At 46.8% G+C, this 26,334-nt stretch overlaps 2 protein-coding genes across 2 annotated transcripts; both read left to right on the forward strand.

Moving 5' to 3' along the window:
* Window positions 1–135: 135 nt before the first annotated feature.
* EXOSC10 (exosome component 10) lies at window positions 136–14,890 on the forward strand. Its single transcript, XM_031044271.2, has 25 exons — window positions 136–345; window positions 1,027–1,163; window positions 1,621–1,744; window positions 2,313–2,417; window positions 2,734–2,899; window positions 3,632–3,743; window positions 3,999–4,074; window positions 4,207–4,317; window positions 4,607–4,750; window positions 5,085–5,275; window positions 5,990–6,146; window positions 6,786–6,934; window positions 7,226–7,276; window positions 7,924–8,035; window positions 8,691–8,732; window positions 9,259–9,337; window positions 9,511–9,632; window positions 9,937–10,029; window positions 10,597–10,671; window positions 11,141–11,228; window positions 11,458–11,531; window positions 12,068–12,242; window positions 12,705–12,766; window positions 13,929–14,002; window positions 14,573–14,890. Exons 1-25 carry the CDS (start codon window positions 163–165, stop codon window positions 14,601–14,603), a joined length of 2,733 nt encoding a protein of 910 aa, XP_030900131.1. The 5' UTR covers window positions 136–162; the 3' UTR covers window positions 14,604–14,890.
* A 2,117-nt stretch (window positions 14,891–17,007) lies between these two features.
* Window positions 17,008–23,386, forward strand: SRM (spermidine synthase). Its single transcript, XM_034068586.1, has 8 exons — window positions 17,008–17,261; window positions 17,423–17,543; window positions 17,850–17,942; window positions 19,107–19,260; window positions 20,091–20,174; window positions 20,499–20,644; window positions 21,548–21,670; window positions 22,234–23,386. The coding sequence occupies exons 1-8, from the start codon at window positions 17,086–17,088 to the stop codon at window positions 22,249–22,251; spliced, it is 915 nt and encodes a 304-aa protein (XP_033924477.1). The 5' UTR covers window positions 17,008–17,085; the 3' UTR covers window positions 22,252–23,386.
* Window positions 23,387–26,334: the final 2,948 nt, after the last annotated feature.

Below are 26,334 nucleotides of genomic sequence, written 5' to 3' on the forward strand. Positions count from 1 at the left end.
CACGCAGGGGCCTGGTCCTCTGCGCCGCCTGGGGGCGCCAGAGGGCAGCCCTGGCGCCCCTCACTGCCACCTCCCCGCGCTTGCGTTTCCGCTCCGGTCCCCTCCCCTCAGCGTCCTCTTTCTCGCGAGAGTTCCTGAGCGTCGCTTGGCTGCGAGAGCAACATGGCGACGGCCAGCGGCGAGGGCTGCAGCGGCGATGCGGAAGCGGGCCCGTCGTGGTGGGATGGACGCAGCAGCCTGTCGGAGCGGGCCCCGGAGCGGACCGCGGCCACGGAGAAGAGCAGCGCTCAGCAGCCAGCAGCGCCAGTGCCGCTTGATATCGGCAACACCGAACCCTTCGTTAAGGTGCGTGGCCCAGAGGAGGCTGCGGGGCGGGTGCTGTGCACTACCGCTCCCGGCGGGCCGTGCGCGGCCCGGGGCATGCCGGGAGCTGTGGTTCTCCCCTCAGGGGGCTGCCCGGTTGAGGAGGTGGCAGCCCCGGAGAGACGTGTGGCAGGGCGGGTGCGGGCCGGGCCTCGGGGACCTTGGGGTGGTCCTGCCCCGAGCTCGGGCCTCTTGCGCTGGGTCCGGCTTTGTGAGTGCCCCGGGTGGGGGTTTGCTGCCTCCATGAGATGCAGAGGAGTCGGGGCCTTTCCTGGGCATGGGCTTTGCTCCTAGGATAACAGATCTCGGTATCAGCTGCCTTATATAAGGGAAGGAGCGCCAAGCCGTTCTCAAGCAGGAAGCGTGTTGGTTTCCTTGTTTGGTAGGGTTTTTTTTGTGTTAATAAAGTAATTTTCTGTGTCCCTGCTTTCTAGACTGAGTTTTAAGTTTTGTTATTAGATTTTCATCAATTTATAGGCCCTTAAACTGACAATGTGAACTAAATTACTGTAAACTTAATCCCATTAAAAAGCCCCATGATGTTATATAGGAGAACTGCTCACTTCGGAGAAGCTAGGGAAAATATTCTTGCTAAATAGTATCCCGGTTAAATGGAGAAACAAAGTACCTAAAAGATGCTAATAATGTGGTGTTCTTGCACAGTATGCTCTTGGCATAATGGTAGAGTCAACAAAGGCATCTAGCAGCCTTCCTCAGCCTGGTGATGAGTACGACTTCTACCGATGCTTCTCTGGCTTCCGGGCATACTGTGAAATGCAGAGCGACCGTCTCCTCGACTGGTAAGGATGCTTCTGTGCCTCTGGGCCATTGGTAATAGCTTCCAATCCAAAGCAGAAGGTAGCACCTTTCTTTAGAGACTCCAAACTTGCTCTAGATGAAAGGATGGCTTATTGCACACTCCTGATTTTAGCTACTTTTCTAGAGCTTGAAAGTTTAAGAAACAAGTTTAAAGAGGGCCTTTTGTAATGATTTTGAGAAGGAGCTGTGCAGGGAGCAGAGGCAGATATAAAACACATTGGGTTATCTGTTTGAAAAGTCACATGGTTTCTAAGAAATGAATTCTAACACTTAATGCTGTACAGGAGTGTCTTCACTGCTCACGCAATATTATCTATAAGTACTGCATTTGGTTTATTTTCACACCTTGAAGATTTACAAAGTTGAACGGGATTGAATGGTTTGGTGTTCAACATGCCTGCTTTCAGACTGCTAATAGCTGTGCCATTCTCTTGCAAGCATGACCAGGGTGATGCAGTACTATGGCTGCAGGAGCCACATGAAAGATCGCAGCAAAATCACAGACCTGGAAGATAAATTTGACATTTTGGTGGACGCCAACGATGTCATTCTAGAAAGAGTGGTAAGCAAATTATTTCTGCTCGTTGGTGTTGCAAACTGTTCAGTTACCACAAGTTCTTTGTTCCTTGCAAGAATGTCAGTGGTAGTGCATTCACAGTTACATTTAGTGTTTCCTCAGTCTGGTGGGTTTCTTTTTAATCCATGCACTAGGCCAGTGGTCACAACAGCTGAGGCAGGTGGGTTATGGCCTAAAAGGAAGAAAATAATATTGCTTCATTGAGAATAGGTCAATGATTGGACTCAGTGATCTTAAAGGTATTTTCCAACCCAAGTGATTCTATGAGTCTATGATTCTCTATGAAGTGTTAGGAAATTAATGCAGTTTGGCATAAAACCCCACAACCTGAGAACAGGTCTGTAATTTCATACTGCTGCTTCTGTGAGGACACTTTTTCTACCCCTCATGTTCAACATATTCTTCCTACATTTGTCTGTCTCATGTTGCACAGAATTCAGGGGAAGTGGCTGTGGAAATACCTATCTGTGTGACTTTATTCAGTCTTGATGGAGTGGCTGAGCTTGGTAATTTAACAGGGATTTGGTTTTCACTTTGCTTTCCTGGAATTTAGAGTATTTTACTGGATGAAGCATCAGGAGTGAACAGAAACCAGCAGCCAGTCCTCCCTCCTGGGTTGCAGCCCCCACAGACAATTGTTTCCAGCTGGAACCGCAAGGTGAGGCCTCTGCATTCCATGTCATGTGTTACTATAGCTTTTTTGCCAACATTGTCACTATTGGTTTTCCAGTGGCATTGAGTTAAATGTTTTGTCACAGTTTTTTATACATCCTAACTCCCTCTTTTTTGCTTTTCCTATTTATTCAAACTTGATTCTGGATTCTGTGTGCTTTCAATTGCCATTTCAGTTGGGTGACTCAGTTTTGAGTTTGGGGTATAACTTTATTCCTCTGAATATTGGATCAGACTGAGTAGGAGAAACTCTGAATGTCTGTTAAATCGTGTTTTACCTGTGGTTACCTTCTCTTAAACAGGCAGGAGAATCCCACAAGAGAAATCAAACTGAAACTTTCCGACTGCTTCATGCCAAGAATATCTCTCGACCGCAGCTTAAATTTCGGGAAAAGATTGACAATTCCAACACTCCTTTTGTCCCTAAACTTTTTGTCAAGCCAAACGCTTTGAAACCTTTGCCTGAAGGTAAGGGGGTGATTTTCTGTTGGGTGACTTACTGAGAGTATTTGACACAAATCAGTCCTCACAGTCTAAAGGAGAAAGCATTGACAACAGGTAACAGCAGATATTGACCATTTAGGTGTAGTAAGCTCTGTGACTCTGTTGTTCACATACAAGTAATGTAAGGATAGCTCAGCATACAGCATTTTCTTGTTGGTATACAGTAAACTGTTCCAAGCAGATATAGTGAGTTCTCTTTGCCACCATTGGTAAATGATGAGAGTCACTCGGGCACCAGAAGTGGTCTTAACTAATTTAGTTGGCTCGACAGATACTTATTCCTAATTAGTTAGGAGCACCAAATCTGTCATTAGACCTACCTTTGGTTTGGGTGCTTTATCAAAGTCATCAGCATGTCATTCTGCTGCTGGTGATTCATCCTTTGTCTGCACTGATGCAGTTATACCCTTAGAAACTGGGAATGATTGAAAGATTTTTCAGTCTCTTTCCAAGCTCTTGAGCAGAACTACCCTGTGTCTTCCTTGACAGCAGCCTGGTAAAACCTAGTAATTGAGTTGTCGTTAGAGGTGCAGACAGAAATCTTACAGAGAGCAAAAGCTGCAGGTCTAAACTGTTAACAATTTTGATACTTTAGGATTTTAATAGGATCTTGTGGTGGGTGGAGGGGAGAGAGTAGTAGGTTGGGAGCATGTTATGTGTGGGATCCAGTCCAGTTGTTCCATATTGGTTGTTCAGCCCTCACAAAAAGTGGACGGGAACGAAAGGAGCGCCCTGAGGACTTGGATGTGCCACCTGCTTTGGCAGACTTCATACATCAGCAGAGGACCCAGCAAACTGAGCAAGACATGTAAGACATTAAACTGGCAGCAAGATGCTTGGAGTACCACTGGTGAACATGCATTTGTATGGTCCCATTGTGCCGATGCTCTGCATGTGTTTTGTGTCCTCACATTGCGTTGCGTGTGATTTTAGACATCTGCAGTTACTTTAAACCTGTGCTTGATCAGAGACACAATTTCTACTTACTAAGGAAACTGCAATAGCTCTCAGTCTCTGTGTTCTGAGATGACTGAAATTTAGTCTGTTTTCCTAATTTCCACAGGTTTGCTCACCCTTACCAATATGAACTGGAGCAGTTTTCTCCACCAGATGGAGTTCTTCAGAAACCAGAACCCCAGGTTGGTGCCCACGTTAATTTAAGCTTACAGGCGACATAGTCACCATATTTGATGAAATACAGAATTGAGGGTGGGGGGTCAGGGGTGGGAATTGACAGATGACACACTGTGCCTAATAATTTGCTCTGACAGATGTACAGGCCCATCAAGGAAACACCCTGTCATTTTATCACCACACTGGATGAACTGGTAGAACTGAATGAAAAGCTTACAAACTGTAAAGAGTTTGCCCTGGATTTGGAGGTAATCAGACTGCCTTTTCTGTTTAAAAGTTACACATGTACTCTTAGTACCTAGGAGACCATTATATTCTTCTGATCTGTTTTGTAGTCTTCTCTTTCCTCTGCTTTTTGGTACTTTCTGACATGGAGAGACAGTTCATGATGTGTCAGATGTTATCTATAAGGTAGAATTAAACCATGTCAATATTATGTGTTTTCCAGTGGTTGTACTGGCTGCACACATCATACTGAATTCGGTGGTATTACTTCTGTAACTGATCTTAGCATACGTCTCTCTCCCATGTTTCCAGCACCATTCCTACAGGAGCTTCCTGGGCCTGACATGTCTGATGCAGATTTCCACCCGAACAGAGGACTTCATTATTGATGTACTGGAATTGCGCAGTGACATGTACATTCTCAACGAGACCTTTACAGACCCTGCAATTGTGAAGGTCAGCTGCCAAATACATCAATTTGCCACCAGAATTCTTCTTTTTGTTTGGGTTTTCTTTTCCTCTTAGTTTAAGTTTTGCTATAGTTAAAAACACTTTGTGCTCTGTCATGGTCACTTGGCTCTGCTTTCATTTTATTTGTTTACGTGCCCGTTTCCTTGATGTAAGTGTGGAGTTACTTGCCAAGTGCACTTACTTAGCAGTTTTACACTTAACAGTGAAGGACAGAGGGAAAAGAAATCTGGTGCTAGACACATCACTATGAAACCACAGCACAGCCAGCTTGGAGCACAAATGTTCTTCATATCATTCTCAATTTGGTTTGCATTTCAAGGTCCTTCATGGTGCTGATTCAGATGTGGAATGGCTGCAAAAAGACTTTGGTCTGTACTTGGTGAACGTGTTTGATACTCACCAAGCTGCTCGGCTCCTCAATCTTGGCAAGAATTCTTTGGACCACTTGCTAAAGGTGTATTGCAATGTAGATGCTAACAAGCAGTACCAGCTGGCTGACTGGAGGATACGGTAAAAACTGACCCCTTAAATGGGATGGAGCTGCAAGGTAGCACTTATCCTTTTTTGTACTGTTATAGCAGGAGCATGTTTCTAGTTGCAAGCCCCATAGTTGTAGGTTGGTCTCAAAATGAATGAGCACAGTATTTAGCTGGCTGTGCTGTAAGTTCTTCTATGAGTGTTAAATTTTCCCATGGTTCTTTAGAAAACGAGTTCTCTTGGGAAAATGAAGGAAGATTAAATAATCAAAAGCTCCTGGATTCTTAGAACAGCACTTAACCACTGCAGCATTATAGAGAAAATCAGTATTTGCTCCTCTAGAGCCCCCATTAAAATGTTCAGTCACCCTCACCAGGTGGAGCATTATGCTGTTGGAGCAATGAATTTGGCTGTACACATGGACCCTGCACACTACAGAGGTCCCAGGTCTGCTTTATGTAGGCTCTGCAGAGTGAGAAGAGTTAGACAAATACTATAGCAAGCAGTTCTGCCATCTCAGCTGCATGACAGTCTTGCTCTCTGGCCTATGAAGCCATCTTAATTGGGAACTGCACAGCTTGTAACTGCTATTGCCCAACAAATCCTTCAGTAAGGGAATGGGAAAATTTACGTATTAGTCCTTGATGTGTTTTATGTGCAGTTTGCCCTAATATGTTTAGTAAGAGGAAAGTCACAGCTCAGTGGGGCAGTCACACTGTATTAGTGTAATTTTGGCTCTTTTTCTAGCCCTCTGCCGGAAGAGATGTTGCAGTATGCCCGTGATGACACTCACTACTTGCTCTACATCTATGATAAAGTGAGGGAGGCGCTGTGGGAGAAAGGGAATGAGCTGCCCACTCAGCTGGAGATTGTGTGGCAACACAGCAAGGACATCTGCCTGAAGGTAAAGCTTCTCCTGGTTGGATTGCCTGGGTCAGAGTATGGGCTTAGTAGGACAGGAAGTCCTTTGCCTGTTCTACATCTGTTGTGTAGACATAGGGAGTTTTTTCCTCTTTGTGTGTCTGAAAACAGCTGTATAAACTCTAACTTGGTTGTGTGCTCCTGTTAAAATCCTTGGATTCAGCTGGCTTCTTGCTGGTTTTTGAATGCTGGCACTCCTTGGCCTCCTGATGCTTTCAGGTGTGCTTTTCCAAGAGAGATGTTCCATTTCCAGTTCTGCTGGATGTTCCTAGAAGTTCAAAGCCTAGCTAGAGTTGCACTAGGCGATAATTACATTGTGCCTGTATAAAATACTATCTATGAAAGCAGGCGTTGTCTAATGTAGTAAAGCTTGAAGGTACTGTATGTCTAAAGTTGCTCCTGCAGTTTGTGAGGGTGATTTTCCTGTAAAAATGGATGAGATGTATGTTTTTCATGGATAGGCTCCCACCAAAGCTTAGGGCAAAAGGTCCAAGACACATTGTACTTGAGTTGATTCAGTCCCCATATGTCCATATGAGATTCTGTCTGTCTCAGTGAAGCAATGCAAAATAGAAAGTAGAAATCTGGTTCTGATCATGAGTGTTTTGTTTTTCCTGTCCAGAAATACATCAAGCCCCTTTTTACAGATGAATCCTACCTTGAGCTCTACAGGAGGCAGAAAAAACATCTCAACACACAGCAGCTATCGGCATTTAGGTTGCTGTTTGCATGGAGAGACAAGACAGCACGTCAAGAGGATGAGAGTACGGGGTAGGAAGGCTTTTCTTAGTCACTGGCTTAATACTTCAGTGAGTTTCTTGTATTGTGCCCCTCCTGCACCCAAGGTGGAGCTACTTTGTTACCTGTAGAAATTGGTGCTCTACCTCAGGCTGCTTTTTACACACAAGTCCTGTTATGTTAGCAGTACCTAGATCAGTTAATTTATTTTTAAGTAATTCCATCTTTTCAGACCTTGCAACTGGGGCAGACTTGTGCACTTTGAAGGTATTTTTAAGAGTTTTTAACATTCTGTTCCATTCACACCTCCTCTTTGTGTTGTAGATATGTGCTACCTAATCACATGCTATTGAAGATAGCAGAGGAGCTGCCCAAGTAAGTTTTGTTCATCCTTGAGGAGTCTCATTTGATTTTTAATATCCAACAAGTCATTTTCCTGCTGTGTGGTTACTTCTGCAGCTGATCCCTTCCTTCCAGCTGTCAGTACTGCTTTTTCTGTAGTTACTCAGTTTGGGAGAGAAATAAATAGCAATACTTATCCTTGGAAGGATACAGACTTCTGGGATACATCTCTTTTTGATTTTATTCCACTAATACAACACATTCCTTTGTCACATGTTCTCTCTGAGGTTCCTACAGTATTACAGAGCAAGAGAAGGATGAGTTCCCCCGTAACATGTATTTGGGTCTTTTTCAGTTCCTAAATGGTTTAGGGGGAGTGCAAGGGCAGATCCCTTAAAACACCCAATTTATACGTTTTCCTCAAACATTTGCCACTCACCATCTAATATCCATACTTGTGAGTAATAAAAATGCATTAATTGGTGATTTCTCTTTATCATCACAAACCTGGTACAAAAGATCTTTTTTATCACAGAGAATAAACCCTGACAGATTAATCTGACTTGTGTTACTCTGTCCCAGTCAGAACCGTGGTTATATCTTCTTGCATGTCCTTTGAATACAAATGCCTAACGTATTGGCCATAAATACAGCACACTGAACTTTCCTCATCTCTTTAGAGAACCCCAGGGCATCATTGCTTGCTGTAATCCAGTCCCACCACTAGTTCGCCAGCAGATTAATGAATTGCATCTCCTCATTCAGCAGGCCCGGGAGATGCCTCTTCTCAAGGTAAAAGTAGCTTGTACCACACAAGAGACTCATTTTTTGCCTTCCCTAAGCCAGGGAATGGAGCTAAATGGTGACCTGTGATGCTATGTATGCTGAAGTTTGCTTTTTGAACACTGTGAATGTGGTGTTCTGTAGTCCAGCAGAAAGATATATTGCAGCTTCTTGCCTATCTCTTGTTGCTGTGTACTGGCTTACACAGAGCATAGTTTCCTGGAGAATTAGAGCAGTAAAAGAACAGACACCACTTGAACACAGTGCAGTTATTGCACATCATGTTTGCCTGCGTGAGGAAGAAGTGGACCTTGTGGAATTTGTTGATCATGTAAATGGATTCATAAATCTTTTACAGCCATGGTGAAGCAAAAACAAAACCCCTAGGTGTGAGAGGTTCATTAGTTAAAATACAGCATCAGCATGTTGATATTAATACTGTCTTCCTCCTTCAGTGAAAGAAAACCATTTGTGAGCATGTATTTGGCCTTTCTGTGGGAGGCGTTTAAACGTATCCACATGCAAACCCTGCAGAAGAAGAAGAAAAAAATGTCATTTTATTAACCTGCTAGCTTGTAATGAATGTGTTGAAAGTGCTGATAAGATGGCCAGAAGAAATAGGGCAGGTGCATTTAAGTGTCTTTATCTTTCTTTCCCATTCTAGTCGGAGGTGACCAAGAGGAGAGCACCTCCGCCCGTCCCTGAGGTACTGTTTGCATAATATTTGTTATCTAATGTCTTAAAGCCTTAAACTCAGAGACAATGCAGCAGAATTCTAGCTTCTAGTAAGTGGTTTATTCTCATCCATTTTACATGTCTCTCCACTTTAGCTTATTGTTACTTCTCTGTGCTAGGCCCATAACATTACCAGCTGTAAATTGGTATTTTACAAACCACCATAACAGCAGCACTTAAGGCTTCATCAGCAAATGCTGCAGCTGCTGGACAGTTTCATGTGTTTTAGTCTATATTGACTGATCTGTAAGAAGAGATGGGTTTTGAAGGCTGACTCATTTACTGTCCTTGTGTGTATGAAGTGAAGCATTGCTCAGCGTGTGTTTGCACAGATAGCATTTTGATGCCAGATGCAGTGTGCTCTGCTATAGTAAGAACATGCAGTCTCTGAATTTCACCCCTTTAATTGAATTTTCATTAAAGTATCTGCAATATGTGGAAACATTCACAGATTTACAGAGTGATGTATTAATGGTGTCTGTGATTTGAATCTGCAGAAGCCAGAGAATCCCTTCTTTGGACCACATGACAGGTCCCGGAATCCTGGGAATGATCTTCGGAACAGCTCTACCTTGGGTAATTTGGACTTAACCTGAAAACTGTGCCAATAATGACATGATGTGGCTTTGGCATGGGGAAATAAGCAGCCCTGATGAAACTTGCAGTGAAATCTCATTACACAAAAGAGCAGTAAAGTACATATATATGTATAATATATCTAATAAAATCTTTGTCTCCTTGTCATGTAGAGCCTGCACCGGTTTTGGAACGTAGCTGCCTTTTCTCAGATGATGAGAGCACAACAGATCTTGAGGGTGTTCAGCCAGAGTCAACTTGTCTTTTTGCTACTGCCACTCTCAGCATATTCAGTGTAAGCAACGTGTTTGATAGTGTCAGGTTTTAAGTAGTAGAAAACATACTTAATAATCTGATAAAACTGTGTGAAAGTATGGCAAGAAATACTAAGGTGGGACACACATGGAAATGATACTGGCTTTCTGTCAAGCATATGGTATAATGAAGACAACTTGGTTAGGAGGCCAGCAAGGTAATTAGATCTCTCTTAGAGGGTCATTGCCATCAGTGGAGCTTCAGACAGAGGGAGAGATGCCGTGCATGAATCAGCAGTAGCAAAACCAACAAAACAGTAATATTTCTTTCCTTTTCTTTTTTAGGAATGTGATGAAGATGAAGGAAATAAGACTTTAACCACTGCACAGCAGAAAGCTCAGCGTATAATGGAGTCCTTTGAAAACCCATTTAGAATGGTAAAAGCTCCCAGCACATATTTGTTCTGGGCATATCTGAAAGAGCTGCTGCTCTTGGTGGAATCGAGAGATTGTCCTTCTTGCAAAGTTCACACGTGTGGACTTGTTTTCAAAACACACTGAAATGCCTCTTAGATATATGTCTTTGTACATAGTAAACAGACCTTCTACTGGGGGTTTTTAAACGAGTTTGAGGGTTTTTTAATTTGCATCCCATTTTGATCTCTCCTTTTTGGCTAGAGGTAGTGAGCTGGTGTTACTCTTGTAATGAATCAGCAGAACAATAGAAAACTTTGTTACAGATTTGAAGTAGCAAATGAGTAGGAAATAATATCAAAATGACTTCTTTGTGTGTGTGGTTTGGGTTTGGGGTTTTTGTGTTTGTTTTTACATGAACATTTCTCTTGGCTATAGCTGTGCTAACCCTTCTTTTTCCACAATCTGTTCTAGCTGTACAGTGCTTCTTAAATAGCAGCTTTCTGATTTGGATCATTTTAAGTAGCATTTTAGAGGTGAGCTAAGTGCCATGTGCTGTGTTTAAAGCAAAATGATTTTGCTTCCCTACAGTTCCTACCTCCAGAAGAGAATAATGCCTTTGTGTCACAGTCTGCAAAGTTTGACCCGTCATCAAAGATTTATGAAGTAAGACTTGGGCTAAAATTTCCTGCCAAGTAATACAAAAGAAGGAAATAAGTAGATGATTTTCCTCTGGGAACCTCAGCAATAGAGATTTTTATCCTTTAATTCTCCCCAAAAGAAGATTTGAGAAACTTGACGTGTTTCTATATCTGTTGTTCATTCTTTCTGTAGCATTTGTATCCTTTGAAGAATCAGGGAGTGGGGGCATCCCACTGTGTATTCTCTGTCTGTCAAACCTACAAATGACTACTGAAGTCTGTATCTACCTTTGTGCTTATGGCATGTTTGTAGCTCAGAACTTTTAAAGCACATGGGTTTTCTTTACGTGGTGCAGCAGATCTTAATCTCTTTTCAGTCCAGTTTGATCTTTTATACTCTTAATGAAGACCAGCATGTGGTAGCAAGTTTACAAACTCTGTTTTGCCATAGAACTTCAAAGAGAGTGATCCCAGGTAATGTTTTCTCATTGCAGATCAGCAATCAATGGAAGCTGATGACTCAGTCACGGGTACAGAAGGAGTCCAAGGATGAAGCAAAAAAGAAAGCAGCCCAGCAGTCAGGTGCAGCCATTCTTCCTTTGCTCAGTGTGTTGGCTGTGCTTTTCCCAATGCACATAGGTTGTTTCCCAGTGACAGGAAAACCTTAGCTAATGGATAGCCTGATGGATGAGATTATTTGACAAAGATTATACTTGTTTAGTTGGAGATTTGCTACAAGCTGGTTTGCTTTTTCTAAGCTCCTAGCAAACTTATTCCTGCTTTTTATAGTAATGCTTGTTTGTTTCCACAGCTGCTCGCGAGCAGGCACAGAGGGCATATAAAGAGGAAACAGAAACCATCACATCTGTTCGTCAGCAAGCTATGGTATGTCATTAAATTCCCTTCTTCCAGCCTTTTCCCCTCTTGACCTTTATTGCCTAGCTCAGAATGCAACCCCAAGCCGTAAAACTCTGAAATACTGAATGACAGTCTTCTGGTAGTGGGCTTGCTGTGGTTCTGCCATGTGTGTAGCAGCAGGCCCCTGACAACTGTGCTGGGGAAATCTTCACATCCTTCCATATCTTCTGTAGGGGATGTTTGCCACTGCTGCACCTCTCTGCCCCTCACTTGCCTGGGTTCCCCCAAATCTGCCTATGGGCCCATGGTAGATTTCATCCTGTCAGTATCCTGTGAAATGGCAACGTGGCTTTTTATCTGAAAAGTCCCTGCTGTGAGGGAAAAGAAAAAAAAAAGGCAGTTTAGGCCCAAGGAAGAACACAGTGCTTTCTAGTTGCGCTGTTATTGCCACATGGGCTAGGTCCATTGGGCAGTTCATCTGCATGCTGGTGTTCATGCCTACAGAGATGTCTCATTCTGTTCTGAACTTGTCCTTCTTTCTGTTCCATGGGTTGCTCTCACAGGAGGAACAAGCTAGTAAGAAGAGAGAGAGAGAGACAGTTGCAGGTGAAGCAGGAACAGAGTTGCCAAAACAGGAGAGGAAACGGCCAAAAGCCTCCCAGCAACCAGAGGAGCTGGAAGCACCCAAGCAGTTTACCCCCTTTGATTACAGCAAGTCCAACTTCAAAGTGTTTGCGGGTAAGATCTGAATCTCTTGCTAGTGTGCTGCAGGCTGTGGGAAATGTTGCCAGCTGAGCCCTGAGAAGGCTCTGTGTGTGTGGATATAGGTGCCAAGGCAGTACAAACTGTCATAATGAACCTACCTTACAGTGGGGAAATACTGAAAGAAATTAACTTGAGGAATGTAGAGTTTAGCATTCCTTTTCCAGTTTGGAAACAAAATCCTGAAACCATTGGCCATGGGGATTATGGATTCAGATTTTGCTTCTTTTCTCTGTTTAATTGGACCTCAGGAACTAGGACGCAAAGATGTGACTCCTATGTAACAAGTATCTTGCAAAAGCATCTCCTGCCTCTGAGAGACTGTTCTGGCTTTTAGCATGTGGGAGACTGCAATGAAACCTCCTTATCATTAGAGGAACACCGTGGAATGTACTGTTCTTTATGGAACACTTTAGTGACAGCTCCTCTCTCCCTTAGGAAGCAGCAAGTCGAAGCAGTCACCACAGTTTGATCCTGCCAAGCAAACTTACGTGGGCAAGGTACGGGCATGTCATGAAAGAAGAAACAGAAATGGTGGTGATAGCTTGTACCCAGCCAGGGAAGGCAGATCACTTTCTGGATCTGCAGGATGTTCCCTAACAGCACTTAGTACTGAGGTGCAGCTTCCAGTCAGAGGCGCCTACTTTGTATTATAGCCTCTTTCCATCCAGGAAGAGCTTTCTTGGGGCCCCTCAGACTCTTGTTGTTTCCCACCTCCTCATATATTCACACCTACACCTCTGTACATCACAGGTGTGACACTTAGACCGCAGATTCCCAATAGCAAATTCAAGGCACTCTCAAGAAAAGTCAGTCCCATTATCCCAGGCCATGCCAGCTCTTTGATCGCATACATTCTCCACCGAGTGCTGTCATTAGGAAAACAGTCTCAGCTCAGAGAATTTTTACTTTATTTATTGCTAATTGAGATTGAGAGATTGAAGGGAAGAAGGAAAACCTGACCAGTCCAACACAGGTAGGGAAACTTGTGATCAGCACGGGGTGGTTTCTGTGTCATCACCCTCACACCCCACCCCAGGTCCCCCCTGCAGACCTGAGTTATCTAAAACCCCCCACATATACTCTGTGTAGTGCTCATGGCCTGACATCAGTGGGCACTCAGGTGTGAAGTAGTAGCGTGCTTGTGCATGAACTCATTGAGTGCTCAGGTGTTAAAGTTCTGACACTCATTTTCATGCATTTCAGCCTCTTTCCTGTGTATTTAACTGGAGGACAAATGGTACCAGGGAGCATCTTAGATATTCAATAAAAACCCTATTTCAGAAGCTGAACAAGTTTATGCCTGATACTGTAGGAAGCAGTTTCCTGTGCAATCCCTTTGCTGTGTCAGTTGAAACTTGTTTCTGGGGGTGGGGGGAAAACAACCATCTGGTGAATTTGGGACAACCTGTACAGGTCTTTCTGACTAGCTGGGTAAGATTTGTCATCGGGGGGGTGTTGTGTCTTGCATGTCAAGGTTAGACCAGTAGAACAGCACTTGCTCAGATGCTTTTAGTACATGCACATATAAAGAAGTCCTAGAGTATAAAGCTCACAGTGTGAACTTGAAGGGACGTGATAGCACATGAATCTCATGGAATGTCCTGTATTTGGCAGGAAACTCACTGTGGTGCTGGTGTTTTCTGTTTGTTTTCTATGCAGAGATTTGCTGGAGCTAGCAAACATCCACATTCTGGAAACCGAAGCATGTCCTACCTGGCTGGGAAAGCTGATAGGTGTGTGTCAGCCTGCTCTGCTCTCATCAGTGCTGGAGTGTTTTCATGCCTGTGCCCTGGAGCTATGGGCAAAGCAGAGCTATTGTCCTCTATTGCTGTGGGAGCTTAGGCACATGTGTAATGGGAAGAGGTTGCATCACAGCTTGACGTCAGTTTAAAGAGAGGAAAAAAAAGAGGGGGGGAAAGTAGCTTTGTCAGGATTAATGCAATCAAACAACAACTCTGGGTGGAAGGTTTGAAATGCTGAGGTTGAAGTTTGTGTTAATAGATGTGGGAGTTGCCTTTTTTGGCCACAAATACAGGTAAAGGTGGGAAGAACACATGGCAAGCTTGGGAGAGAGATAAATAACAGCACTGACAGATATGAACGTTCTTGTTCTGTATAGATACTCGGTGTGTAGCTTCCAAGGCTTGATCCTTGTGCTTTATTTAGTCATTGAAAAGCAGCATTGGAGGAAGAAAGGTTGTGCCTGCATCATGACCCCTTCAATAGAATCATTGTAGCCTGTCACAGCTTTTCAATCTTGAGTGAATTTAGAACATAAGTCTTTCTGCAATTATCTTTTGCAGGGGTTCCAGACACCACTGGCCGAAGAGATAGATGGTCTGATTCAGGATCTCTGGGAGTTGCTGCTGGACAGAACAATATTCACCAGTGTTGTCACCACAAGAAGCAAACACCAGTCATTGTGCAGTTTTTGTACAGAAACATTTTAAACCCATTAAATCCCCATTCTCCCCACCCCAAAAAAAAAAGAAGCATCTTAATTGATGTAATTTTTATTGTATTCCTGTGCGGTTTTGTGTAATTATAGTCACAGTGTTGCTTTGTTTGTAATTCTGAAAGTTTACCCTGTGTTGTCAAATACAGTTTGGCTAAACCAGTCACTTCTTGGAGTTGCTTCAAATCTAAACCCAGCGTGTCCATGGAGTATGAGAGGAACCTCTTAGCATCTCTAAAGCCAGCTCAAAAGTAGTAGAGAGATTCAGTAGATATGACTCGAACTCCACCAGCCTGGAGGAGGAAATGAGGCCAGAGTGTCTTTTATGTTAGACCTTGCTTACAAATTGGACTGCACAGCTCACCTCTTACAAGACAAGGTAATACGAAACATGAGTGTGTTTACCTGGTAGTGCTTGTGTCTTATTTTAAGCAAAGGGTTTATTTTAAGGAGAAAAATAAGAGTTAGGGATCAGAGACCAGTGGTTTCACCATTGAGTTGCAGGGTGAAAGCAATAGCATTAGGTAGAAGGCAGAAACACAGAGTGAAATACTAGTTTGGGGAAAGCCGGTAAGGTTCTGTGCTGCAACTGAGCACGAGCTGTACTATACTGGATATTGGGAACAATTCCTTCCCCAAAGGGTGCTCAGGCATTGGAACAGGCTGCCCAGGGCAGTGGTGGAATCACCATCCCTGGAAGTGTTCAAAAACACATGTAGATGAGGCCCTCAGTGACACAGGTTAGTGGTGGCCTTGGTAGTGCTGGGGAACGGTTGGACTGGATGAGGTTAAAGGGCTTTTCCAACCTACTTGATTCTGTGATTCTAATACTTGGAAGTTTTAAATACCTGCAGTGAGTTATCCTGAAGACTTTGTAAAAGGAATATCAGCCCACAATGAGATCGATGGATGGATGACAGAGCTTAATGTAAATGCCTGCAGCTGAAGGCTGGTAGTACTGCTGTGCAAGAGGTAAGCAACATTACAGTTTAACAGGTGGGAGTCGGAGAGTAGGACTGATGTGACTTTGCTTGAAGCCACATGAAATCAGTGGCAGAGCTGCTCCTGGGATTATTGGTCATGGCACTGACCAACAGACCTTGCTCCCTTTCCCAAAGGCTTTGCCTTTACTCTGATTTCCTTTTCTGCGGATTTTCTGTTTCACATTCCCCTGTTTTGGCAATGACAAAATTTACTTCTCTGACTGTTTGGTAGAGGTAAAATCTTCCCTCTCTGTTCCTAACCTGCGGGCTTTATTTAACAAAGCCTGGGAGGAGGTTTGGGATTTCGTTTGTTTTCAGTCTTTTCCCATATGTCTGGAGCAGGGAGCAGAAGGAACAGAGGAGGGGGGTATGTCAGTGTGAACAGAGCCGACTGAGCCATGCTGTAATGGTAGAACAGAGTCTCTTTCTGCCCATAAAATCTGCTTGCCTGGCTGAATATTGGAGAATGGTTTTGAAGAGGCAGTTAAATAGCAATTGTGTGTAAATGCGTTCGCAGGGGCTGCCAGTTCTCTTTCTTGTCAGCTTTACCACTTCCCATAGCTCTGTAACTTGAACAGTTTAAGCCTTACTAAATTGGCCCATTATCTGCAGAGAGATTTAAAATTCTATAGTTTCTCTAAGTCTTCCAATTCCTTGCAAGGTGACATTTCAAGGGTTTTCTTCATTGTAGTCTTCTGCTAATTTCTCTTATGTGGTTTACTGCCATAGGTTTATGGCCACCTTTAATGGAGGTGACCAGCAGATCACATGCTTTATTCACCTGGTTACACGTATGAATGTGATGAAGTTGTAGCGTTGGAACCCCCTGCGCTGCAGTTGCTGAGGGCGATCCTTCTGTAACCTGGGAAGAGCACCACTCCTGGTGTAACCTCGGTGTACCACCCCACAGCCTGCCCTTTGCAACACGCACCACGTTTTGTAACGCTTCCGAGCGCTGGGCAGGAACCCGCTTGTACAACATCGGCCGAAGCGGACCCTTTACTGACGGGAGTCACTCGCGATGGGGCAGCGCCTTCTCTTCCGCCCTCCCGGGCACTGCCCCCAGGGGCGGGGCCGGTGCCGGGACGCGGGGGCCGGTGCCGGGACGCGGGGGGCCGGTGCCGGTTGCGGGAAGGGGAGGGAGAACCGGACGCGCCCTTTCACCGCCGGAGCGGAGGCGGCTCCGTTCCGGACGCGCCGCCCCACGTGTCCCCGGGCGCGCCGGCGCGTCACCTCCTCCTTGAGCCAATGGTGGCGCGGCGGCGCGCGCGCGGCGGGGCGTGGCGTGGCGGGGCGGCGCGTGGGCCCCCGCGCTCGGCTCCCGCGCCGGCGGGGTCAGGCGGGTGGCGGCGGAGACGCGCAGGTGCCCGGTGCGGGGATGACGGAGCGCGGCGGCCGGTGCGGGATGACGGAGCTCGGAGCGGCCGCGCTGATCCGCGAGGGCTGGTTCCGTGAGACGTGCCGGCTGTGGCCGGGGCAGGCCATGTCGCTGCAGGTGGAGGAGCTCCTGCACCACCAGCGCTCCCGCTACCAGGAGATCCTCGTCTTCCGCAGGTGCGGTGCGGCCGGGAGCGCGGCCCGGGTTGGCGGTGGTGTGCGGGGAGCGGTGGGAGAGCGGCGCTCAGCGCCATGCGGTGGGGCCTGGCGGCGTTGGGAGGGGGCGGGGGAGCGCGGCCCGCGGGCCGGCTCCAACGCCGCTTCCCCGCTCTGCCCAGCACCACCTACGGCAACGTCCTGGTCCTGGACGGGGTGATCCAGTGCACGGAGCGGGACGAGTTCTCCTACCAGGAAATGATCGCCAACCTGCCCCTCTGCAGCCACCCCGACCCCCGCAAGGTGAGTCGTCCCCGGCCCTCTCCGCGGGCTCTCCTCGGCCGGGGCTCGACCCGCAGAGCGGCTCCCGTCCTCCGGACCGGCCCTTTCAGAGCTGCCGCGGCCGGAGGCTGGCTGGGGCCGTGGCTTCTGGCGCTCCCACGCTGCAGCAGCCCGCGTGGGCCCCGCGGCACATCCATCTCCGAGCGCCGGGGCGGGACAAGCCCACAGGGCTGCTGGGTTTAGGCCGTGCTTTTTAGGCCACGCTATTAAAGTTCCCCCCTGAGCCCACCCCGCTGATGGCCGGTTATCTGCCCTCTTCTCTCCCAGGTGCTGATCATCGGTGGCGGCGATGGGGGAGTGCTGCGAGAGGTGGTGAAACACCCGACCGTGGAGTCCGTGGTGCAGTGCGAGATCGATGAGGTGCGTTGGGCAGCGAGGAGGTGCCCGGGGGCTTCGCTGGGACGGGTGGGCAGCCCAGCAGAGAGCAGCCGCGCTTCACAGCATCCCCGGAGCTGCTGCTTCACCTGCTGTCCCTTGTCAGCAGCGTGCGTTTGCTGCCTGTGCTGCTGGCGTGACACTGACAGCGCCACCTCTTTGCCTCACGAGTCATCTACGTGGCAGCTGGCTGCCTCTTTCATGGGATTTCTTTCACACACAAGGGCTTTCCAGGCCAGCGTGGGCCAGGCACGAGATCTGGGGAAGGAGAACTCTGGCTCTGTGAAGCTGCTGCTTTTCCCTCTCTGCCAGTGCAGAACAGAGCACTGTTCCTGTCAGAGGAGGATGGTCGCTTTGTTAAGCAGTCTCCTGTGACTGAAAGCAGAAAAGAAGGGGGGGGGCTGTTTCTGTGATAGATGGGCTCATCCCCCTCTAGGTCAGTTTTGATGCTTTACTTTCAAAGAAAGTTTTGCTCTTTCCTCAAAGCAGGGCTGTATTAAGAATGGGAAGCACTGCTCTATGAGACTGTGCACGCGCTCTGCCATGCTAATAGGCATATGTGCTGGGTTTGAACCAGCACTGCCTGACACCAGCATATTTTTATGTCTTTGCCAGCTGCAGGAAACTGGTCATGTTCAGTGCAATTGCTGGGCCTAGGGCAGTGGCTGTTAACAGTGTTAGAATGAAGGGAGTGATGCAGTGACCATAGAGCAGAGGTGGGGATAGCTCTCACCTTGCATCTAGAAACCTGCTGGAATGGTTTAACTTAGGAAGAATAAAAGAAAAGTCTTGAGCTGAGATCACCTCTGCAAGTGATGTCTGCAGGGAAAAGGAGCTGTAATGTCAGGTCTGTAATCGTATTCTTGTAGTTCCTCAGGGAGCTTTTGAAGCTCCAAGTTCTTCTTGTTGAGTTTGGCAAGGACAGACCGACAGTGTCACTGAACCCTGAGGCCATAGGAAAGGGCAGAGCGCAGCTTGTTGGCTGAAGATGCTGACAGCTCTTGAGGATCTCGCTAGCGAGTCGGGTTTGTGCTGAAGGCATAGAAGGAAATGACTCATTGTGCTGTTCTTGCAGCTGCAGCTGCACAGTAGCCTGTGAAGTAGCTCCTTGTACCCCCTGCTGACCCCCTTGTGCTCTGTGTATTGCAGGATGTGATCCAGGTATCCAAGAAGTACCTCCCAGGGATGGCAGTGGGGTATTCCAGCGCAAAGCTGACCTTGCACGTAGGAGATGGTTTTGAGTTCATGAAACAAAATCAAGAAGCCTTTGATGTGATTATCACGGACTCATCTGACCCCATGGGTAAGAATTGTAGCCATAAAAGGGCACTGCTTTCCACACTCCTCCTTTTCTTCTCTGCCTACCTTTTGGAAGCAATGCCAGCCTACCCAGGCTCCTTTTGAGTGAAAAGATTCTCACTGGGTCAGCTCTTTTGGTAGAGAAAGGGAAGGTTGAAGACCAGAAAACTGTATTAGCAAGGCTTCAAGCTGGCTGTCCTGTTTCTCTGCTCAAAATTTAACTCCAGCAGCTATTGCTTCTGGCAAAGAGCTGCTCCAGGAATCTCACGGAGGGGGACAGCTTTGCACATGTGCCCACTAATGAAGCAGTGGCTTGTGTACTGTTGATGTATCTACCTAACCCTAAAGATGGCTGCAGTGAGGTTGCTGTATTTCTGAAGGGGGGAAACTAAGGTAGAGAAGGACTAAGTGTAGTTACAGCACCTCATTTTAGGGGCCTAACAATGAGCACCCGAGTCGCCTTTACTGTTGCTGTCGTCAGCAGAGGGAAAGGCATCTCTAAGAGGCAGTTTGGAGCAGGATCTCAGTTTAAAGAGCGCTCACTGAAGCAAGAGGCAGGAGATAGGACTGTCTTTGATAAAGGTCCTGGGCTTACTACCCAGCAAAGCTAAAATGCTGATGGATTTGCCATTTTAGGTGCAGGCTGGGGTTCACAGGGGCAAAACATTTTGCGTCCAGATTATCTCCAATGCTTATGATCACTGAAAAGCCATTTGAAATTCCTCTTTTCCAGTGCAGTCCCTGTAGGCATTCAGTGAACTCTCAGGAGCCCACTGTGTTAGTGTCTCTCTCAGCATACCTCTTCACTTACCTCTTCACTCGCTTTTCTCCCAGGTCCTGCAGAAAGCTTATTTAAAGAATCGTACTACCAGCTGATGAAGACAGCCCTGCGAGAAGATGGGATTCTTTGCTGCCAAGGTGAGTATGTCTCTGGCAGAGGCTGATGCCAGATCATTGCATAGAGACACAAAGGGGACTCTCTTCTTGGGGAGACATTACATAGGTAGTGAGGTCCATTTTAGTTCCCAGGTACAGGAGCGTTTTGATCTGGATGCATCAGCTCATTAACTGCTGGACTGCACTTAGTAAATCTGGTGTAAGGGTGTTATCTTGCTTTGAAACCACATGAGCTGTGCACAGTGGAGCAGGTTTGGACTTGGAACCGCTGCTAACCTGGCCCAGACCTGTGCAGAGAAGAGGGGCAGCTCTCACCTCACATCCCATCTTCCCTTCTCCCTGTAGGTGAGTGCCAGTGGCTGCACCTGGATCTCATTAAGGAGATGCGTCAGTTCTGCAAGTCTCTGTTCCCTGTGGTGGAATACGCCTATTGCACCATCCCCACATATCCCAGCGGGCAGATTGGCTTCATGCTCTGCAGCAAAAACCCGGTGAGTTCCAGGCACCTCAAGTGCCCTTTTCCACTCCCTGAAAGCACACAGAGAGCCTGCCTCAGGTTGTCCCATGCAGAGCTTGAGCTGCAGCTCTGAGCTCTCCTGGCTGAGGCCTCTAAAGTCATGCTGGGTCCTGGTTCTGCCAGCCCAGGGCCCCAGAGCTGCAATGCAGCTTGCTCAGTGCTGAATGAAGTGCAGAACCGAGCAGTACTTACTTACCAGTACTGTGGTTGCCTTAGGAAAGGACATTATTTTCTCTCTAGTACAACAAATTTGGAAGGGAGGAAGCCATTGCCAGTTTCCAGAGCCTGTTAAGGCTTTGGGTTACTGATGCTGGCTGTTAAAAAGCAGCACCTGCTTGATAAGAATTGGCTTGCAACTGGTAATCTCATGCAGAGGTCCAAGTGGGTCGTTGTTAGGATGTGGGGTGGTATCTCTGTGTCACACCACTGAGGTCTGCTCTCTTCCCAGTCTGCTGCATTACAGCAAGTCTCTAATGCAACTGTCACAGGAGCAGTGCTCCTGGCTGCCTATACCAATATGTGTGATTTATCAGGGGCACTGGCAGCATGCACTGTGCCTGACTTAACACAGACATGGATTTGCTCTGAAGAGCAAAATGCTTAAATCCTGAGGCACGATCTGACAGCTTCATCTGGCTCATGCAGACTGACCTCATGTGTTGACATCTGTAAATAAGGGCTAGTCACAAGGGGTACAAGAGTGTAAACCCAGCCCTGGGGACTGGAGCTGTGCAGAACCTTTGACCTCATACTAGAAGAGAAAGTCATCTGTTCTGCTGCACATCCTCTTGGTTCTCTGCCATGAATCCGGTGCCTGTCACACAGCCTTTTGCTCACTGCCCAAACACTCCAGAGCTGCCTGACTTCTCTTCTGCAGAACACGAATTTCCGGGAGCCTGTGCAGCAGCTCTCACAGCAGCAAGTAGAGGAGATGAGTCTGAAATACTACAACTCTGACATCCACCGGGCAGCTTTCATTCTGCCGGAGTTTGCACGGAAGGTAAGCAAGGCTGTGCTGCTGTGCCTCCCTCAAGGATGAGGTACAGCTTGTGTTCAGCAGGATTAGGAGCACACAGGACTGAGGATTTCCTGCAGCCCTAAAGGCTTCAGTGGGCAAGTCAGAGCAGGGCAGCATTTAGCATTTTGTATGACGTAGGTGAGTATGAGTCAGTCTGGGAAGACTGGAGTTCAGTTTGGAATTGTTTTTTGGGTTCATGTCCCATGCCTTGATGGCAGATTACTCCTACTTCACCTACCAAATCTATGTTGCAGAACTACTGTTTCCCATTGGAAAGCTCAAAAAGGCATATAAAATGTGGTTGTGGTTTCTGGCACAAACCTGAGGGTAAGGAAAGGATGCTTTAGTGTAGTTCAGCCTACTGCCTTGAAGGACAGTCATTCTTCATCTAGTTGGGTTGCAACTGCAGGTTCCAGAAATAAAACCTCCTTAAAGGGTGCTAGGGATGAAGGCAAATGTTGTGTTTCAGAGCCATGTGTCTGTTAAGGACCAGCAGAGCTGTAGTGGGTCCATCCTGACGCTTTATTGTCTTTGGCTGTCTCCAGGCCCTGAGCGACGTGTGAGACTGAGAAGCTGCTTCCTTCCTTCAAGTTGGACCCTGAGATCATCGGTGACGTGGTTGGGACCTTCCCAGCAGACTGCAGATTTGCTCTCCACTGTGTGGGATTGTTTAACCCTTTGCCAGCCAACACTCCCTTTGATGATGTGTTAAAGATGATGGTGCATAAGCCAGATAAGACTATTGAGCAGGTCCGCTGACTTAATGCGTGAGGTCAAAACTGTTCTTTCCAGTGCTGGAAACGTAAGATGTCTTTTTCCTTTCCATTCTAAATTCTCCCCTCCCTGTGGCCCCCATCCCACCTCCACCCCGTGCAACTGACATGATGTATTTATAACTGACACCTATTTCTGTCCGGTGATCTTCTGAAACCTGGGAAGAGTGCAGAAGGGTCACTGCCTCAGCCTTAAGCACAGAGAGAGAGCTTTGTGCCCAGAGTTGTTGCTCTCTCCTGATAGGAGCTCCCTGCTGCTGAGACATTTTGACTGGTAACGGGTCTGAGCCTTCATGTCCCACTGCCCTTCTGCAACACCTGCACTGTTCTGCAGCACAGTTGGAGAAGTCACAGTGCAAACTGTTGCCATTCACAATAGGTCTCCCTCCAACCCTGATGGAGTAGCAGTATTAAACACCAGCCAGGCAGGCTGGCAGCAAAGTCTTGTGGCTTCTTTTTTGGAAACAGAAGTGCTGAGGTAGGACCAGGCTGACTCCTGTTCTTACCTCTGCCTCCGAGTGGTTCCAAAGAATGTTTATCAATATGGTGATAGGCGCTTTATATATATAAATATAAATATATCTATATAAAAACCGAACCTTAGATCCATTGCCTGCTGTTAAGTACTGATGCTGGGGAGTCAGTTGTGCTGACAAATCTCTCATCTTGATCATGCTGGGATGCCTCAAGCCTGGGTATTTGCTAGTCCTTAGGAGGCTTCATAATTTCTAATGCTGCCCCCAGAATCCCCAGATGCACAAGTTGTTTTTCGTTGTACTCTGTTGTGAGATGGATCTGCCTCCACTTCTTTACTTCTGTTTTTAAGACTCCATACCACCACTGTGCAGTGGGTATCTCCCCAGCACAACCACTGCGGTGGTCACTCCCTTGCACTCAATTAAACACTTGGCTCTGGTTAAGGTGACATCAGTGTTGGTCACTGTGCTTCTTTGGGGAAGTGTGGGGTGGAAACAGAGGTCCTGAAAGTCTGTTTTGCTTGTCAGGGGTGCTCTGAAGTTGTTCTGACTTCCTCTCTCCTTTGGCCCTAGGGATGGCGAGTTGCAAACAAAACTAAGCTCTGAAGAGTCATCCTGTTGCATGTTTTATATTGTAACCTGACTGCGTAATAGCTCCAGCTTCTGTCATCCTCTGTGCTGCAGAAATCAGTACCTTCTGTCCAAGCTATTCTCCAGCCCGAATGCTGCGTCTGGTATAACAGCTTTCCAAGCTGTTTTCTAGCTGCCCATCTCCCTCATAGCATCACATAATCCCTGACTGTTACTGGCCCCACTCAGCTGCATCATCCTTTCCTCTGCTAAAGTGGTGTAGGCTCTAAGGGTGAGCTTAAGCTGAACAGGCTGGGGACAGTCGCTAGGTGGCATCAGGAGAAGACAAAAAGGCTCTTTCTGAGAGAGGCTTTTTCACTTGGTAAGAGAAAGCTACAGAAGGAGCAGGCTTTTGCAGAGGTTGGGGTTGAGCTTTACCCTATCTGTGGCCATGCAAACAGCATAGGTGGTGCAGCCACTGTGTGCCTACAGCAAGGGACTTCTGTGGTGTCACTACCAACCCTGCTGCTTTCTCCCTTTTCTGAAATTTGACGCTTCTTTTCCAATGCCCCCTTCTAGTACCAGCATCAGTACAGCTTCTTTGTGGTCACAGGGGTTTGCAAAGCATTGGTAAGATACAGAGCTGAGTCTGGGTCTCCTTTCTGTTGAGATTACTGTTTTGTCTCTCAATGCTCTGGGTAACTGTCTCCTTTCTCCCACAGCTACTGGTCAGTTAGTGCTATTGAGGCATTTTCATTGCTCAACTCTTGTCTTTTTATTATAAAGAGCAGAGGCTGGTTCTAGCCACTCCTGTTTAAATTGCTGGGGAACCTGAACCCCATTCAGCCCTTCATCCTTGATAGGAAACTACCTTTGGCACTTTATCTCTCCTGGAATGGGAATTAAGACCAGGACTGTTAGTCCAGGAAGGCCTTAGAGCAGCTGCCAACTAGTAACAAGTTCAAACCTTCCACCCACTCTTGGTGAGTACAACAATGCCCAGGAGGGAAAGAGCTTCCTCAAACCTGTTACTAATCTCCACACAGCTATTTACTCCCTCTTTCACTGAGCTGTGTCCAGCTTTCTAAGTTCAGCCAATGGCCAGTGATGAGAGCAGGAAGAAAAGCTGTTTGTCATCCAGGTCACACAACCTCTGTCCATAGGGTCCTATGTGTAGTTCCCAAGCCATTCCAAATTGCTGTTCTTTACAGGCATTTTCAAAGACATCAGTGTCTTGCAGTAGGTGAAGACAGACATCAGTGCCAGAATCAAGCACTTGTAACAGTGCAGCAGGAGGAGGCAGCAAGAGTTTGTCCATCTATAGGTAGTTCCATCTCAGCAGCTCACAGCACAGGGGTGACTTAAGGTCTACATGCTGTTTAGAATGGATTTTGGTGTGTCAGTCATCTGTCAGGCAATTGTGTCCACAGATTGATAATCTCTCCCACAGTCATACAGCCGAGCTGTTACACTGGAGGATGCTGCAGCCAAGGATGCTGGGGATTGAAAAGAGACTGGCTGGCAATTTGGGTGATGTCAAACAAGAGAGAACTAATGGGGCTTCGTGTAGACCTGAGCACTGAACATTCAAAAACAAACTGCAGTGTCTCCAGGTGGACAAGTGAAAGACTTTGAGTTGTAGCTGGCTTTTGCCCAAGGCTAGTCAAGCAGCACTGTTCATAAGCAAAGATCCACAACGATGTTGTTTGTCTAGACATGCTGCAGTCATGTTCCAGCATCTTATTAAGCTAGGAGCATATGAGCAGGGATAGGCTGTGTCCCAAGTAACGTTTAATGTCATACCAATCAGAGCAGGTGGAGACAAGTGAGGGAACAGAGCCTGATGGGCTTTAGCACAACTATTGCTTAAGCCTCTTGGCGCCTTTTGAGCTCTGTCAGACTCTGCTCTGGGCTTTGCTCATTGAACTAACTCAATTTGTAGAAGTTCAGAAAAGAGCTTAAAAAAATGAAGAGAAATCTCTTGCCTGTATCTCTTGAGCCCTTTCAGGCAGTTAATTGGCCTGAGTGTCGTATTCATCCAGAGCTAATGTTATTGAGGCTTGGTTGAATTATTGATGAAGCTTGGCTGGAGCAAGAGACTGCTGAAATAAGAATGACAATTCATCTTTCATAGGGGAACAGCAGCCTCAGGAAGCAAACAGCCAAAAAATTAGGAACAAGTGGCACCAGGTTCAGGGAGAGAAAAATTCCTTTGATGAAATGGTGGGGAAAGAAGAGGTAAAAGTGTGGACAAATGTGAAACAGCAGCTCAGGTCTGGCAAGAGAGTCAGACAGAATGGTTAAATACCTTCTCAACAAGTTAAACACAGAAGTTTAGGTGATGCTCTTGGTTATCTATAGGATGGAGTTATGTGCTTTCCAAATATGCAAAAGGTGGGGAATTGGAGCAAGGGACTCTCAATCCCAGCACAGTGGTGTGTGAAGCAGATGAAGGAGGGGAGTTTGTTACAGATGTTGGGATCCCAGCTGCAGTCCTGTGGCTGATGGGGTTTGAAGTGCTGGTGGTGAGGGCTGAGGACCCCGCGGGAGGGAGCTGCCCTCTCCTTGGTACTGAATAGCTGCTGCAGCAGCGTGGGGCCAGCATCTCTCTGGATGCTGATGCTGTGTGCTGGGGTGAGGGGCAAGATGCTGTGTGTGGTGACCCTGCATGTGTTTCGTCCCCCTTCAGCTGTAATGAGGAGTAACCAGAACCCCACGCTGTCTGGAGCACATGAATTCCTGTTTAAAGCTCTCCCAGCTGAGCGGTCCCACATCTTAACGTCCCTGGTGAGCTTTGCTGACTGAATTGCAAGGCACAGTGCGTAGT

Source organism: Melopsittacus undulatus, chromosome 12 (genome assembly GCF_012275295.1).
Source record: "Melopsittacus undulatus isolate bMelUnd1 chromosome 12, bMelUnd1.mat.Z, whole genome shotgun sequence".
Lineage (NCBI taxonomy): Eukaryota > Metazoa > Chordata > Aves > Psittaciformes > Psittaculidae > Melopsittacus > Melopsittacus undulatus.